General features: G+C 55.2%; 1 protein-coding gene across 3 annotated transcripts; it reads right to left on the reverse strand.

Moving 5' to 3' along the window:
- Positions 1-991: 991 nt before the first annotated feature.
- On the reverse strand, positions 992-13869 carry RDH13 (retinol dehydrogenase 13). Of its 3 annotated transcripts, XM_047100904.1 has the most exons (7): positions 13667-13869; positions 10325-10443; positions 8624-8779; positions 6008-6112; positions 4867-5079; positions 3931-4032; positions 992-2666 (listed from the first exon to the last, which is right to left on the reverse strand). In XM_047100904.1, the coding sequence occupies exons 1-7, from the start codon at positions 13729-13731 to the stop codon at positions 2440-2442; spliced, it is 987 nt and encodes a 328-aa protein (XP_046956860.1). In that variant the 5' UTR covers positions 13732-13869; the 3' UTR covers positions 992-2439. The 3 variants fall into 3 exon arrangements, 2 of the variants coding, with proteins under 2 accessions (XP_046956860.1, XP_046956859.1); XM_047100903.1 differs by having other exon boundaries at positions 2586-4032; XR_006965956.1 differs by lacking the exon at positions 992-2666 and having other exon boundaries at positions 3945-4032; positions 4616-5079.
- Positions 13870-15574: the final 1705 nt, after the last annotated feature.

The raw sequence follows: 15574 nt of genomic DNA on the forward strand, positions 1-15574 counted from the left end.
ATAAATAAACGTTGGAAAAAAAAAAAAATTTAAAGAAAGAGAAAGACGGTTCAGTTTAAAGCGGATTAAGGAGACAGGACAAGTGATGTAACGTGTGATTCTGGATTGGCTACTGGGTCAGAAAAGAATTTCGGTGGTTTTCTTTTGCGCTGTAAAGGACATTACCATTGATAAAACTTCAACGTCTGTAGATTAGATATGAGATCGTAGCATCGTCAGTATTATTTTCTGGGTTTTGGTCATTGTACTGTGGTTATGTTAGCGAATACCGTCACCTCCGGGCAAATCCTACACATATATTTGGAGAAGCGGAGGTTTTGAGGTTACGCTCAGACTACCGGACTACCAGAAGTACTCTCCCTGAGACACACCAGAAGGGACTCTAAAATACCGAGAACAAACTGAGGGTTGCTGGAGGGGTGTTGGGGAAGGGGGGGGGGGGATGGGCTGAATGTGCAAGGGGGCATTAAGACCACTGGTTGGGGGGCGCCTGGGTGGCGCAGTCAGTTAAGCGTCCGACTTCAGCTCAGGTCACGATCTCGCGGTCCGTGAGTTCGAGCCCCGCGTCAGGCTCTGGGCTGATGGCTCAGAGCCTGGAGGCTGCTTCCGATTCTGTGTCTCCTTCTCTCTCTGCCCCTCCCCCCTTCATGCTCTGTCTCTCTCTGTCTCAAAAATAAATAAACGTTAAAAAAAAAATTAAAAAAAAAAAAAAAAAAGACCACTGGTTGGGATGAGCACTGGGTGTTATATGTAAGTGATGAATCACTAAATTCTATTCCTGAAAATCATTACACTGTATGTCAACTAACTTGGATGTTAAATTTTTTTAAATGTTTATTTATTTTTGAGAGAGACAGACAGACAGAGTGTGAGCAGGGGAGGGGTAGAGAGAAGGGGAGGCACAGAATCCAAAGCAGGTTCCAGGCTCTGAACTGTCAGCACAGAACCAGACGTGGGGCTTGAATTCACGAACTGTGAGATCATGACCTGAGCCGAAGTCGGATGCTTAACCACCTGAGCCACCCAGGGGCCCAGGATGTAAATTTCTTAAAAAAAAGAAGTATTTTCCCTGATCCCACAGGGAGAAATACACAGATTATATGAGGATACACGCACACATATGTATGTATGTGGGGGGGTGTATCCCTGTGGTGCACAGGCTCTTAGGGTAACCGCCCCCCCCCAACATGATTCCCACCTCCTGGTGTTCACACCTGCTCCTGGATTGCTGCACTGAGGCCTCAGTTCCTCTCTGGCCATCCCGGCCACTGGGATGTCTGCACAGGACAGCTCACAGCTCCTCTCGGCGGGGCAGGGCGAGGGCCAGCACGACAGATGCCCATCAGTAGCCTGACCACAGAACCGGCTGTTCCGTCAGCTTGGCTGCATTCTTTTTGCTGGAAGTGGGTGGCTAGGTCCAGCCCTCTCTCAGAGGGTAAGAAGGACATGAACAGGGGGAGGTGGGGATCGTTGGGGTCCGTGCTGGAAGGTGCCAACCGGAGTCCGTTCATCCCAAACATACCCTTTGGCTGTTGCGGTCCGATGTGGTAACAGAAAGAAAACTGACTGTACTTCTAAGGCTTTGGGCCGTCTTCAATGCCTTTCCACTCCCTCCCTCGGCATCGTTGGCATCTGGGGCACGATCGTTCGCTGTTCTGTGGACGTGGCACGGCATCCCTGGGCTCCCCACGTACCTCAAATGTCACATTTTCTTAATGTTAAAGTATTCGTGTCTTGATTACGGAGCTTTTTGGTGCCAGCAAGGAACACACAGCTGCCCCTCACCGCGCCGGGCGATAACTCACCCACCACCGTACCATCCTAGGAGGTAGTCAAGTTATTCTGCACATTCTACAGTGGGAGAAACCGAGGCTCGGAGAGGTGACTGCGGGTGTGCACGGTCCCGCAGGGAACCATGAACTTGATCCCGTCGGGCTGACATTTTTCCCAGGGGTGTACAGTTCGCCACCGTGGCCGTCACTGGCTCTCCTGCCGCGGCCACAGCAGAGGGAGCGGACTCCTCCCTCAGCAGTTCCCAGGGACATGCACAAGGCAGGCGTCTGATGGCCCCGTGCCCCTGCCGGCCGATGGGCCAGGTGTGCACCTGCAGCCGGGTCCACCGTGCCTGAGAGGAGGCAAGAGCCACGAGGGATCCCTACCGGATGGTGTGGACGTAGCGGCCATTGGTCCTTGAGCAATACTGCCACCTAGGGGGCGCTGCGCGCACGACAGCCTTGGTCTTGAGGCTCACACGGCCAACACTGCCACCTAGAGGGTGACGTAGGCGTGGCAGCCAGAATTCCTTGGCAAACACTGCCACCTAGAGGGTGCTGCGGACAGAGCAGCCAGCCTCGGTCTGGCCGCGGCATCCAGGTGATTCAGCCTCCCGCGTGCTTTTGACACCTGCTCCCAAAGGTTATTCTGGGAGGGGCTGTCCCCTCACCGAGGAGAGGGACCACCGGACAGCTCCAAGCCCACCAGGCGGGCACTTTCAGCCCACAGCCTCTGGGCTACCTCCTCATCCTCAGCTTCAGGGGCTGGAGGCTTCTCTTTGAATCCATCAAAGTACTTTCCAGAAACGCCCTCCAGTTCCTCTGCCACGGCCAGGTACGTGCTGGGCTGGGCTGCCAGCTGGGGGCTCTTGACCAGCAGCCAGAAGATGGGCCCTGCAAGGAGCCCACGGGGCATTCAGTCCACACACGTTCTGGGAGGAGGACACAAACAGCCCGACGCCTCCACCACGATGCCCCGGGCCCACAGAGGCCAGAAGTCGGACCGCAGGCCCACACGGCCCACCTCCAGGCCTTTGCCTCCGAGGTTCCCTCCACCAGGGGTTCCCTTCCCCGGCACTGCCCAGCCACCTTTGGGCCACAGACCAGCCCCAAAGCTGCCTCCCCCAGCGAGCCTCTCCAGCTTTCCCCAAGAACACGGGAGCTCTCCCTCCTCTCCTTGAGCTCTGAGTCCTTACCCTACCTCCTCTTGCTTAAAATAACTTTTATTTATGAGATGTCTCCAGCGCCAGCCTCAACTTAGAATCCTTGATATCCGGCACCCACCCACGAGATGCTTTTCAGGACTAGTTCTAAAGTTCTGATTATTCAGCCTAAAGCTGGGTCAGACCCTCTGCCGGTTCTTTTAAGGGCCATCTCATCCTCACGACCGTGAGGAGCGTGCTGTTATGGCCCTCGCTTTGTCGTTAAGGAAACAGGCTCCGGGAGGGGAGGATGCCTCCCTGGGTGGCAAGGCTCATTTGGGGTGAAGCTGGAGCCACCCCAGGCACAACCAGGAGTCCGCTCCATGGTCTCCTTCTCTGAGACCCGGTTTTCTCATCGAGCAGGATCTGGCCTGTTTCCTGGGGCTGTTTCCAAGGATGGCAGGCTGCATCCACATGTACCAGTAACTCGTTCTCAGTACCCCGGAAGATACAAGGGAGGGGGCAGAGCCAGGCCCCGGAGAGAGTCTCTGAGCATGAGATACTCTCTGAAGGAGTAAAGAGCTCGCCCTTCACCAAGGTGGGTGGGCACCGTGCAATTAGTTGAAGGTGCAAACGGAACAAAAAGCCGGAGGAAGAGCCAATTCTGCCCTCTCTCTGCTTGAGCTGGGACATCCGTCTCCTGCCCTCAGACACCAGGGCCCCTGGCCTTCGGGCTGGGACTGACACCAGGGCTCCCCTGGTTGACAGGCCTCTGGGTTTGGACCGTGATACACCACCACCTCTCCTGGGCCTCCAGCAGACAGAGGGCAGATCACGGGGACTTCTCAGCCTCCGTAAATGCACGAGCCGATCCCTCACGACAGGTCTCTCCGAGCATCTGCATATATCCTGTTCTGTTTCTCTGCAGGCTCTGACTGATACGCTGAAGGGAGCTGGGCCCCAGGCGGGGCGGGCAGGGGTTCGGCTAAGGGCCCGCAGGCCAGGAGGGGGCTTACCGAGCGTGAAGCTGGAGAAGGCAGAGCTGTGCATGCCCGTGTGTCTGCCCAGCTCCGTCCTGGCCACGCCGGGGTGCAGAGCGTTGACAGTCACACCCGTGCCTGACGGGAGAGGGAAGGAGAGGGACGAGGGGGTGAGCAGACACCAGGTTCACGCCCACCTGGAAGGCTGATGCCGCCCGCCCTCGGCTCCAGGGCCATCCCATTCCGCGTCCTCCCCTTGAATCCACATCACCCCCCCCCCCCCCTTGCTCGGAAACTTCCACAGCAAGTGGTTTCATCTTGCAAAGCAGCTCTGTCACGTAACTGCCTAGAGCAGGGCCTCCCGAACCTGAACGTACGTGAAAATCCCCGGGAGGGCCTGAGAGCCCCCAGCTGCCGGGCTCCACCCCCACCTCCCACCCCCTGAGAAATCTGAGGCGGTGGCTCGGGGTGGGGCCTGAGAGGCCAGTTACAGCCGGCTCCTGGCTGAATGGACGTGGCTGGTCCACGGATGCTCTCTGAGAAGCAAGGGCACAGGGCGGACCTTCCGACTTCGGCCCCCCGGACACTGAGGTCAGATCGTTCTTCATCCTGTCCGCGGCAGGAGGCTGGGCGGCTGCATGCCAGCAGCAACGCTCCCCCCACCTCCACTGCCCCAACGGTCTTCAGATACTGCCGAATGTCTCCAGGGGTGCCGACTCACCCACGGTTGAGGACCGCTGGCCCGGAGCACCAAAGGCTTAGGTGCCGGTGCAGGATGAGCCGGGGAGGATGCCACGATGGATCAGTGACGTCTGCTTCGGGCACCAGTGAACGTGGTGCCGTGCGTGTCCCGCCTCCACCTACTCTGTTCTGGGACCCGTGCTTGACCTCCCATGGGCCCGGCATCCCAGGACTGTTCCAGGCGCAGAGCTAGAGGAAGAGAGAGGCCAGCGAGGCTCGCCACGCACGTACCCTGCAGCCGCCGGCTCAGCTCCTTGGTAAACAGGACGACGGCCAGCTTGCTCTGGCAATAAGCCGCTTTAGTGTCGTACGTCCTCTTCTCCCAGTTCAAGTCTTCAAAGTCCACGTGACCTGCGACGTGGGCCAAGGACGAGAGGTTGACGATCCGCGAAGGGGCCGAGGCTTTCAGTGTGTCCAGCAGCAAGTTCGTCAAGAGAAAGTGACCTGGATGCAGGACAACAAAAAGGCAATTTTCCCTGAATTCTTACCTGGCACATAGGGCCGTACTGAGAACATTACCTTGTGTGACCCTCCCAGGAACCCGTGGCTCTGGACAGGGGCCAGATCCATCCCCCAGGGGACCTCTGGCAACACCTAGAGGTTGTGGTCGTCACAACTGCAGAGAGAAAAGGGAGGTGCTCTGGCCATCGGGTGGGTGGAGGCCAGCCAGGCACGCTCCTCAATAAACGTCCTGTAGCGAGCAGGGCGGCCCCGCAGGAAAGAAAGATCCAGCCCAACACCAAGCTCTGCACGAATCCTATGAGGTCGGTTGGGGGACGGGCCGCCTTCCGTCTCCCCAAATCCTTCCTCCATTTCTCCTTCAGCGATAGAATTTTCGGCTCTGCCCAGGGCTGCCCGGTGACGGACTACATTTCCCAGACTTCCTCGCACCGGCATCGGTCATGTGACTGGGCCCCAGCCAATAGGACACCGAGTGATAGTCACGTGAGTTATGACCCTCCAAGACCTCGGCATGTGGTCTTATTTGGAGAGAGGGGTCTTCGCAGAGGCAATCGAGTGAAAATGAGGTCATGAGGGTGGGCCCTAATCCAGCGACTGGCACCTGCCCAGTACCTAGTTCCTCCTCGCCCTTGCTAAGGGAACCCCTGTTGCATTCAGGGTGACAACAGGTGGACAGAGTAACTGAAGGACAGACAGACTGGAGGACAGATAAGGGGTCAAAAGGCCGAGACGGATGATGGATCTGAAGGACTGGCGGAGCACCCGGCTGTCAGCAGGCAACTCCCTGAGCTGCCGGTGACCCCACAAGCGGCCGCCCCGCTGCCCTTGAGAGTGAGGAGGACCCACAGAGGATACCATTCACGTCCCAGGCCGACGTTGACCCCACGCAGCCCGCAGCCCGAGGCCTCACCCAGGTGGTTAACGCCGAACTGCATCTCGAAGCCGTCCTCGGTGGTCCAGTGGGGGCACCGCATCACAGCCGCGTTGTTGATCAGGATGTGCACGCGCTCTTTCTCTGGAGGACAGGGGTGAGGGCAAACGCGTCAGTCCCACGCCTGCGTGAAGCACGAGCGCAGCTGGGGGGACAGCATCCCCTGCCCTGGGCTGACCATTGTCCCCCAGACATTCACGCCCAGCCGGAGTCTGGGAACACGGCCTGATTTTGCACAGAGTCTTTGCAAAAGTTATCTAGTTAAGATAAGGTCATCGTGGGGCCCTAAACCAACAGGACTCAGACAGCAACCCGCGGGGGGAATGTGCTGTAGGGACGGAGGCAGAGACTGAGCGATGCGCCTGCGAGGACCGAGGGCCACCTCCAGAAGCTGGAAGACGCAGGAGGGACTGTGCTGTCTCAGGAACAGTGCCACCCTGCTGACACCTCGATCCTGGACTTCTGGCCTCCACAACCGTGAAGAGACTGCGATCTCGAACCAGTTTGCTATATTCTGAAAACAGACACACCCCACCTGCAGCTCAGAGACGTTTTCTGAAAAGGGAAGAGGCCACATCTGCAGGGGCCTCGGGGCCTGAAACTGGGAGGTTACTCGTGGGAACTCCAGCTCAGCAGGCAGCCGATTCCCAGCCCTGCCTCTCCACAGGCACAAGCGGCCGTCCCTCCCTGGGCCTGTTTCCTTGTCTGTAAAACGGGACGAATAACAGCACCCTCCTCCCTGTATCAGTCAGCTAGGGCCGCGTAACAACGGGCCACGGAAACATACTGCGTCCCAGCTCTGGAGGCGGGGAGTCCGGGATCAGCGGGTCTCAGGATTGTCTCCTTTTGAGGACCGTGAGGGACAATCTGTTCCTGGGTCTCTCCCCGCCCGTAAACAACTGTCCGCCTTCTGTCTCTTCCCTCAGCATCTGTCTGTTGTCCTCACCTCCCTCTCTACAAGGACTCCAGTCATACCAGAGTAGGCTCTACCCTGCTGCCCTCACTTTCACTTGGATACCTCCGTACAGACCCTGTCTCCAAATAAGGTCACGTTCTGAGGTCCTGGGGGCTGTGATCCCAACACATCTTCTTTTGAGGGGACACAGTGGAACCCACAACACTCTCAAAGTGGTTTTTAGGTTCAGTAGAGACAACAGACTAGTTATCCAGCACCTTGTAAACAGAGCCTCTATTTCGTTCTTTATCTGATGGTGGATGGGGTAGCACAGAACTACCTGGAACCATCAGACGAGGGTTCAAATCCCCTGGCTCTACCCTGGCCAAGGCACACAGCTTTGCTCTGATTCATTTCCCCCTCTAAAAAGGGAAAACACTAGAACCTGCTGGATAGAACAGGGGAGAAAAAGCACCACATGTATGACATGCTCCGATTATATCAAAAAGGCCCAGGGCAGGTATATATATCTGCTTGCTTTAGAAACGCACTAACAGGGGCGCCTGGGTGGCTCAGTGGGTCGAGCGTCCGACTTCGGCTCAGATCATGATCTCATGGTTTGTGGGTTGGAGCCCCACATCCAGCTCTGTGCTGACAGCTTGGAGCCTGGGGCCTGCCTTAGATTCTGTGTCTCCCTCTCTCAAAAATAAACATTAAAAATTAAAAAATAAAAAAAAAAAAAGAAATGCACAGTCTCCAGAAGGACACCCAAGAAGGGGTGCACCGAATACGTCTGAGGAAGGCGTCTGGGAACTAGCGGCAGGGAGATGGTTGGCTGTATCCCCGTTTGTACTTTCTGAACGTCTCCTCCCGTAAATGTCATTCCTGTTCCCAAACATAAGGACGTAAACCAGTTCTGAGGACATCGGGTGGGAAGCAAGACGAGAGAGTCACGAGTGTGATGCGGTGCAGAAAAATGCCAGCCTAGTCCCCGGATCTGCAGAAACACCCGGCAAAGAGAGCGTGAGGGCCGGGTACCCTGTGCTGTGCCCATCGTCGCGGCCGTGGCCCCACACAGGACCCCGCGCAGAGCCTGGATCCGACTCCTCGCTGCGTCCCGGGCGTCACCTGTCACCCCCGAGAGCCAGGGAGCCTCAGGAACCCGTAGGCTAACTCATCCCTCATCCCCCTGCACTTCCAACCTCATCCGGGCCTCTGCGTCTGGGGGATCTGATGCCGAAGGAGTTCGTTTTCCGACAGGGCAAGCTTCTCCTGTAAAGGACCAGACTGAACACTTTTGGCTCTGCAGGCCATACCGTCTGTCTCTACTGAACTCCGCCGTCGCGGGACTAACGCGGCCACAGATGATACGTAAACTAACGGGCGTGACTGTGTGCCAATAAAACTTTATTTACAGACACTGATATCTGACCTCCATACAGTGTCCGCATATCCAGAAAGATCACTCTTTTGAGTTCTTCCAACCATTTACGTAAACGGTTGACACGTAAAATACGTTAACGTGACCAGAAGAGACAGAAAGCGTATCATCTTCTCCCGCAGACGTCTGCCCCTGTCCGAAAACACGGGCCACGGTCTACCAACACCCCACGGTAGCCCTAGGACTTGGCTGGTTTAACTCACTCCTCAAAGCCTGGCCACCCCACCGCGCCCCTCAAGGCCGGCGTCCTCCCTCCTACCTTCGGTGATCTTCGCGGCGAACTCTCGGATGGACTTGAGGGAGGCCAAGTCCAGGTGCCGGGCGCTGACGTGGTGATTAAGGGTCTCCCTGCGAATGTCCCTTGCTGCCGCTTCACACTTCTCCATGTCCCGACAGGCCAGAATGATGTTGCCTCCTGGAAGCCCAGGACAGGATCAAGAATATTTTTTTTAATCTTTTTTTTTTTTACGTTTGTTTATTTTTGAAAGAGAGAGCATGAGTGGGGGAGGGGCAGAGAGAGGGAGACACAGAATCCGAAGCAGGCTGCGGGCTCCGAGCTGTCAGCACAGAGCCCGACACGGGGATCGAACTCACGAACCTCGAGATCATGACCTGAGCCGAAGTCGGACGCTCAACCGACTGAGCCACCCAGGCACCCGAGATAAAGAATACTTTTTAAATCCTCCCCTCGGGGGACGCCTCAGTGGCTCGGTCGGTTAAGTGTCCAACTCTTGATTTCAGCTCAGATGATCTCACGTCACGATTCATGGGTTTGAGCCCCCACATCGGACCCTATGCTGACACTTCAGAGCCTGCTCGGGATTCTCTCTCTCCCCATCTCTCTCTGCCCCTCCCCTGCGTACACACATACTCCCTCTCAAAATAAATAAAGATTAAAAAAAAAAAAGGATAAGTGGGTAACCTGTGTGTTGTGTGGATTAAATCTCAATACGGCCATAAAAAAAAAAAAAATTAGAAAAATGACAAGAACCAGGGATTGAAGAAGGACAAGCAGCCACGGTGCGGACCGCGTGGATGTGTGTGGCTTACCTGCCCGCCACTGGGCCCCGCTGTCCCTCACACGCTCCACAAGGGAACTCATGGGACGCGGATCCGTTCATCCTCTGCTGCCTCGGGACCTCAGGACCACGGTGGGTGCGTCCACCCTCTCCTGGGGGGAGCACGTGCCCCTCCTTGGGGAAACCCCAGGCCCGGGGGGGGGGGGCTGCCCATCACGGCCCCCACCGCTCTCACCTCAGGGGTGGACAGGGGTAGACCCCACTCCGACCTGGCCCGCCAGGACCCATTCCCCAGCCACCCCAACCCGTCAAGCCCACAGAAAGTTTGCGATTTCCCGCAGCCCTCAAGCCTGCCCCGCCGCAGCCTTCCCGCCCCCACCAGGGGTGGCTCTGCTCCTCCAGCAGCTCAGACGCAAATCCTTGACTCCTCCTTTTCCGGTGCCTGACCTGACAGGAAGTCCACTGATTGTAACTTGGAAGGAGACCTTCACGTGCTGAGCGGGGCAGTCCTCCCGCCCGGAAGTCCGCCAGGACCCCAGTCCGACCAGGAGAAAAACACTGACCGGACCCAGATCGAGGGGCCTTCTACAAGACGCCCGACCAGTAAGCCTGGAAGAGCCTGAAGCCAGATCCTCACCCCCAGCCTCTGACCCAGGCCCCAAGCCAGCCAGCAGGACGGAGTCGACCACCGTAAGGGAGCGCAAGGCCGGCACCAAGAGAAAAGCCAACACCAGAAACTGCTGGGTGTCCACAGCCTCCTCGGAGACCCAGAGTCTCCCTCACCGCGTTCAGAGAGGAGAACCTTTCCGGCCTAAGCCGACATGACTTTGGACCTGGACAACCAGATGGCCTTAGCGTACCCCAGGAACGCAAACCCTCCAGCACCAGACCTCACACCCCAAGCCTCGGGCAGAGAAGGCAGGTGCCCGCTGGGGCCTCACCTCTTTTGGCCAGCTCCAAGGCGGTCTGCTTCCCGATGCCCGTGTTGGCGCCGGTCACAATGACGGTCTTCCCGAGAATGGTGGCCTTGCTGGGACAGGACCCTCCGGCCACATAGTCTCTGAAAGCGAGAAGCCACGTGGTCAGTTCTGTCCATCTGCACCCTTTGCTGCAGGTGCCGACACGAGCTCGTGTTCCCCAAACCGAAAGACGGAAAGGACATCTGGTGACTGCATGGGGGCCACTGTGATGTCACAGGTAAAGAAAGGGCTCAGCAGGGCCAGGTGTGGGGGAGCCTCTACGACAATCAGTACTTCCTGAAGACCCGCTGTGTTCGTTTCCTGTGGCCGCTGGAACCAGTCACCACAAGCTCGGGGGGGTTTAAACTCTGCTGGCGTGATCTAGGGGTCTGCAGGCAGGCGTCCGAAACGGGTCTCACTGGGATAAGGGCAGGGTGTTGGCAGAGCTGTGTTCCTTCCAGAAGCTCTAGGGGAGAGGCCGGTCCATGCCTCTTCCAGCTTCTAGAGGTGCCCTCCGGCTCCTGGCCCCTCCTGTCCCCAGAGTCAGCCGTACAGCATCTTCACGTCCCTGACTCGGAAGGACCATTGTGATTGCGGTGGACCCACCTGGACAACCCCCCCATCTCAAGGTCCTTGACTCAATGGCATCTGCAGAGTCCCCTTTGACAGGTAAAGGACCATATTCCCAGGCTCTGAGCATTAGGACGTGCCCATCTTTGGGGGGCAGGGGGACCCTTATTCTTTACCCATGTCCCACAGAAGCCAAATACTGGAAACAACTGAATGTCACCAGTGGGGGACTGGCCAAACAATGCCATCTCCATATGAGAGAAGGGAGCTGTACAAAACGGAAACCACCAGCCACCTGGGGCTAAGTTTTTATTTAAATTAAAAATAAGGGCACCTCTGGGGCACCCAGGTGGCTCAATGGGTTGAGCATCCATCTGACTTTGGCTCAGGTCATGATCTCATGGTTCGTGGGTTCGAGCCCCACGTCGGGCTCTGTGCTGACAGCTCAGAGCCTGGAGCCTGCTTCGGATTCTGTGTCTCCGTCTCTCTCTGCCCCTCCCCTGCTCGCGCCCTGTCTCTCAAAAATAAAGATTTAAAAACCTTAAAAAAAAAAAAAATAGGGGCACCAGGCTGGCTCAGTTGGAAAAGCAAGCGACTCTTGATCTTGGGGTCGTGAATTTAAGCCCCACGTTGGGTGTAGCAATTACTTAAACAAATAAACTTTTTAAAAATAATGAAGAATAGGGGCGCCTGGGTGGCTCAGTCGGTTAAGCAGCCGACTTCAGCTCAGGTCACGATCTCGTGGTCCGTGAGTTCGAGCCCTGCATCGGGCTCTGTGCTGACAGCTCAGAGCCTGGAGCCTGCTTCAGATTCTGTGTCTCCCTCTCTCTCTGCCCCTCCTCCGTTCATGCTCTGTCTCTCTCTGTCTCAAAAATAAATAAAACGTTAAAAAAAAAAGAATAAATAGCCATACTTTCCCCCCAGGGCACTCAGCTACCTTTCTTTCTTCCTGTCCCATGCTGTCACTTTATTATTATCACTATTTTTAGTTTTTTCAGGACTGAAAGACAACACTATAAAGAAAAATAAAAACAGCATGAATGAATTTTATTACAAGGAAGAATTATTTCCATTAAAAAAAAAAGCTATTTCCATTTTCTAGAACTTCCAAAACAGTTAGTATTACAGAGCCACTGTTCAATGAATTATAAATAGCAAGATACATGGGGCGCCCGGGTGGCTCAGTTGGTTGCGTGTCCGACTTCAGCTCAGGTCATGATCTCACAGTTCGTGAGTTCGAGCCCTGCGTCGGGCTGTCTACCGACAGCTCGGAGCCTGGAACCTGCTTCAGATTCTGTGTCTCCGTCTCTCTCTGCACCTCTCCTGCTCATGCTCTGTCTCTCTCCATCTTACAGATAAAACATTTAAAATATTTTAAATAAATAAATAACAAGATACAGGCCAAGCACATGAAAAAGGCTTTATCAGATCAGGAGTAACAACTTCAAAATGAAGCTGCATCACAGCCCCAGCAAATAAACCCAAAGGTAATTATTCAAAGGGATTTACAGTCTATGCTTCATTCCCTTAAAAAAAAAAAAAAAAAAAAAAAGCATTTCAATATTCCAATCACTTTCAGGCCTCCCAGCCAATCTCTTGTATTGTGTAACTGTAATAAAATGATATATTGCTGGGGCGCCTGGGTGGCTCAGTCAGTTGAGCGTCCGACTCAATTTTGGCTCTGGTCCTGATCTCAGGGTCTTGAGATCAAGCCCCTCCACTGGCTCTGTGCTGAGTGTGGAGCCTGCTTAGGGTTCTCTCTCCTTCCCGCTGCCCCTCCCCTACTCCTGCACCTCTCCCTCTCAAAAATAAACAAACCTTTTTTTTTTTTTTTTAATTACATATTGCTGGGCACCTAGGTGGCTCGATCATTAAGCATCTGACTTCAGCTCAGATCATGATCTCATAGTTTGTGAGTTTGAGTCCCGCCCGCATGGCATGGGCTCCAGGCCCTCTTGGGATGAACACGAGCCCCACTTTGGGTGAGCCCTGCTTCTCTCTCCTCTCTCTCTCTGCCCCTTGCTCACTTCGACCCCCTCTCTCTCCCTCTCTCTAAAAAAAAGGAATTATATATTACTAATTCTTTTCTTTTTAATTGCGGTAAGAACACTTAACGTGATTTCCACCCTCTTAACAAGTTCTTGAGTGTACAATATAACACCGTATTGTTAATTACAGGCACGATGCAACTATACTTCAAGTGCTATCTACCATAACGAACAGCACAAATATAAAACACTTCCATCAGCGCCGAAAGCTCTCCGAAGCAGTGCTGCTATGGAATACTGGGTTGGCTGGGTTTTCTGTGGGGTTTTTTAGTGAGTTCGCCCAGGAGAGACAAGTATATAATCCATGCAGTTCAATCTGGTCATGCACTGTGTTGGGCAATTCAGTTTGCGTCTCCGATTTCGGATAAGAGGGCTTAAATTGGAACACATTTTCCTTGCACCGGGGCCAGCACATGACTACGGAGACCGTTCAATAAGTGTCCGCAGGACGGATTCAATAATCGATGACAAGTACGGAAGCAATTAGACCAGCAGGTTCATAAGGGCCCGGATCCGCCCCCTTCCTCGGAGTGACCTTGGGCCGTGACCTGCCCTCGGGGGCCTACTTAGGTTTGCCCCCCAACACTGTCTGGGGGCGGGCTGGTCGGGTGAGCTGGAGGAGTTCTAGGCCGTCGGCCACCAAGCAACCTCTCCCCAGCCTTCCCCCCTCGCGGCTGCCGGCAGCCCAGCAGCAGAGCGCACTCACCGGAGCAGCACGGCGCCACCCGCCACCGTGCCCAGCACGGAGAGCGGCAGGAGGTAGCGGTTCATGCCGGGTAGGAGCGGGGGTCGGACGCGGAGCCCCCCTCCCTCCCCCAGACCAGCCGCTGGGTCGCCCCTGGGACCCCTCAGCCCGCGACCCACGCGGGGAAGGCCAGGCCGTCTGGGACTCAGGCTTCCGGGAAGAGGCGGGGGCGTCTCGGGAGCGGGGCTTCCAGGGGCGGGGCTTCCAAGGCGGGACCTATGAGAATGGGCCCTGGCGCCGCTGCGGCTGGGAATGGTAGTTTCCGGGGCGGTGGGCGTGGCCGTGGCTTAGGGGCGGGGCATGAGGGGCGGGGCCAGTGCGCGGGTTCAATGAAGTCAAATTTGCTCAGCTACCAGGCGCGGCGGGGTTCTTCTGTAACACGAGGGTCACGATCCTGCTGCTGCGGTTTCTGCCACCGCTTCCAGGCTGTCCTCCTCTGTGTGTCTTTCAGATATGTCAGCCTGTTTCCCACCTAAAATGCGTGTTCACCAGTAGTACCTTCCTCATAGACATTATGAGAGAATTTGAGAACTTCAGTGCTTAGAAACTAGGACTTAGTACCTTGGGGTTCCCAAACCCCTGGGGTCCTTGAGGAAGGAGTAGATCAAGGCGTGGACTCCTGGTCTGACGGAGGAGAGGGTAGGGACTGGATTCCCAGTTCTGAAGGAGAAGCGTCCGGGGATCAGAATTCCCCGAGTCTGAGGGAGGAGGTGGTGGGGGTCTGGACCCCTGGGTCTGAGGGAGGAGGAGGCTGGGAGCAGGAATCCTGGGTCTGAAGGAGGAGGGGCTGGGGGCCTGGACTCCTGGGTCTGAGGGAGGAAGGGCCAGGGCCTGGACTCCCGGTTTGAGGGAGGTGGGGATGAGGGTCAGAACTCTTGGGTCTGAGGGAGGAGGGTCTAGGGGTCTAGACTGCTGGGTCTGAGGGAGGAGGAGATGGAGGCCAGGACTCCTGGATGAATTATTGTAAATTTATACAATGGGTCATTATTGCATAAAAAGAATGAACCCCTGGCAGTTGCCGCAACACGGATGAAGGACAAAAGCATCATTCTGAATATAAGAAGCCAGACACCAGATTGCACGCCGTGTGACCGCAGTTAGAGGCATTCCAGGGAAGGCAAGACTATAGGGGAAGACAGGATCTGCGGGGCCAGGGGTGGAGGAAGTGATCACCAGAAAGGGAACTTCTTCCGGTTTTGGAAATAGTCTCTGTGGCAACCCTACTGGCGGTTATATGCATGACTACATACATTTGTGAAATGTTACCAGCACGTTCACTTAAAAATAGTGAATTTTATTGCATGTAAATCGTCCCACAATAAAGCTGACTGAAAGAAAAACTGAAATTTTTTTTACAATCTGGTTTTGGAAATTACTTGACCGCAAGTAACTCATGTGATTTACGATTCGATCGCGTTTGTCTGCAATCAACAGACATGCTTGAGAATTCTTAGGAGGTGAGAAAAATCTGTCTGATAAATTGTTTCCAAATGTCCCAAGAGATTTTTGAATATTGGATTGGACGACAAATCTGATGTAACGTTTTGTAGGTATAGAATGAAATGTATTCACTTTGGGTCTGTAGCTTTTGTAGTTTGGAGCTAATGATTTTTCCCCCTTGGGGTGATGTTGCTCATTTCTGTAGTGTCCTGAAAACTGTGAGTTCCATGTGCCCTCTTGGACACAGGGCACCCAAAGGGAACACAACAGCCCTGGGTCCAGGATCTGTGATTGGAGACTCAGCCTAGGAATGTGGAAAAAGTTCCCAGAGGAGGGGAAACCCAAATAGGGTTTTGAAGGATGCATAGGAGTTTGGCAAGTGAAACAAGTGAAGAGGGGCAACCAGACAGGTGTAACAGCGTATATAAA

The sequence above is a fragment of the Lynx rufus genome, unplaced genomic scaffold, assembly GCF_022079265.1.
Source record: "Lynx rufus isolate CCGP_SWC_20201006 ecotype Redwood Valley unplaced genomic scaffold, mLynRuf1.p SCAF_54, whole genome shotgun sequence".
In the NCBI taxonomy this organism is placed as follows: Eukaryota; Metazoa; Chordata; class Mammalia; order Carnivora; family Felidae; genus Lynx; species Lynx rufus.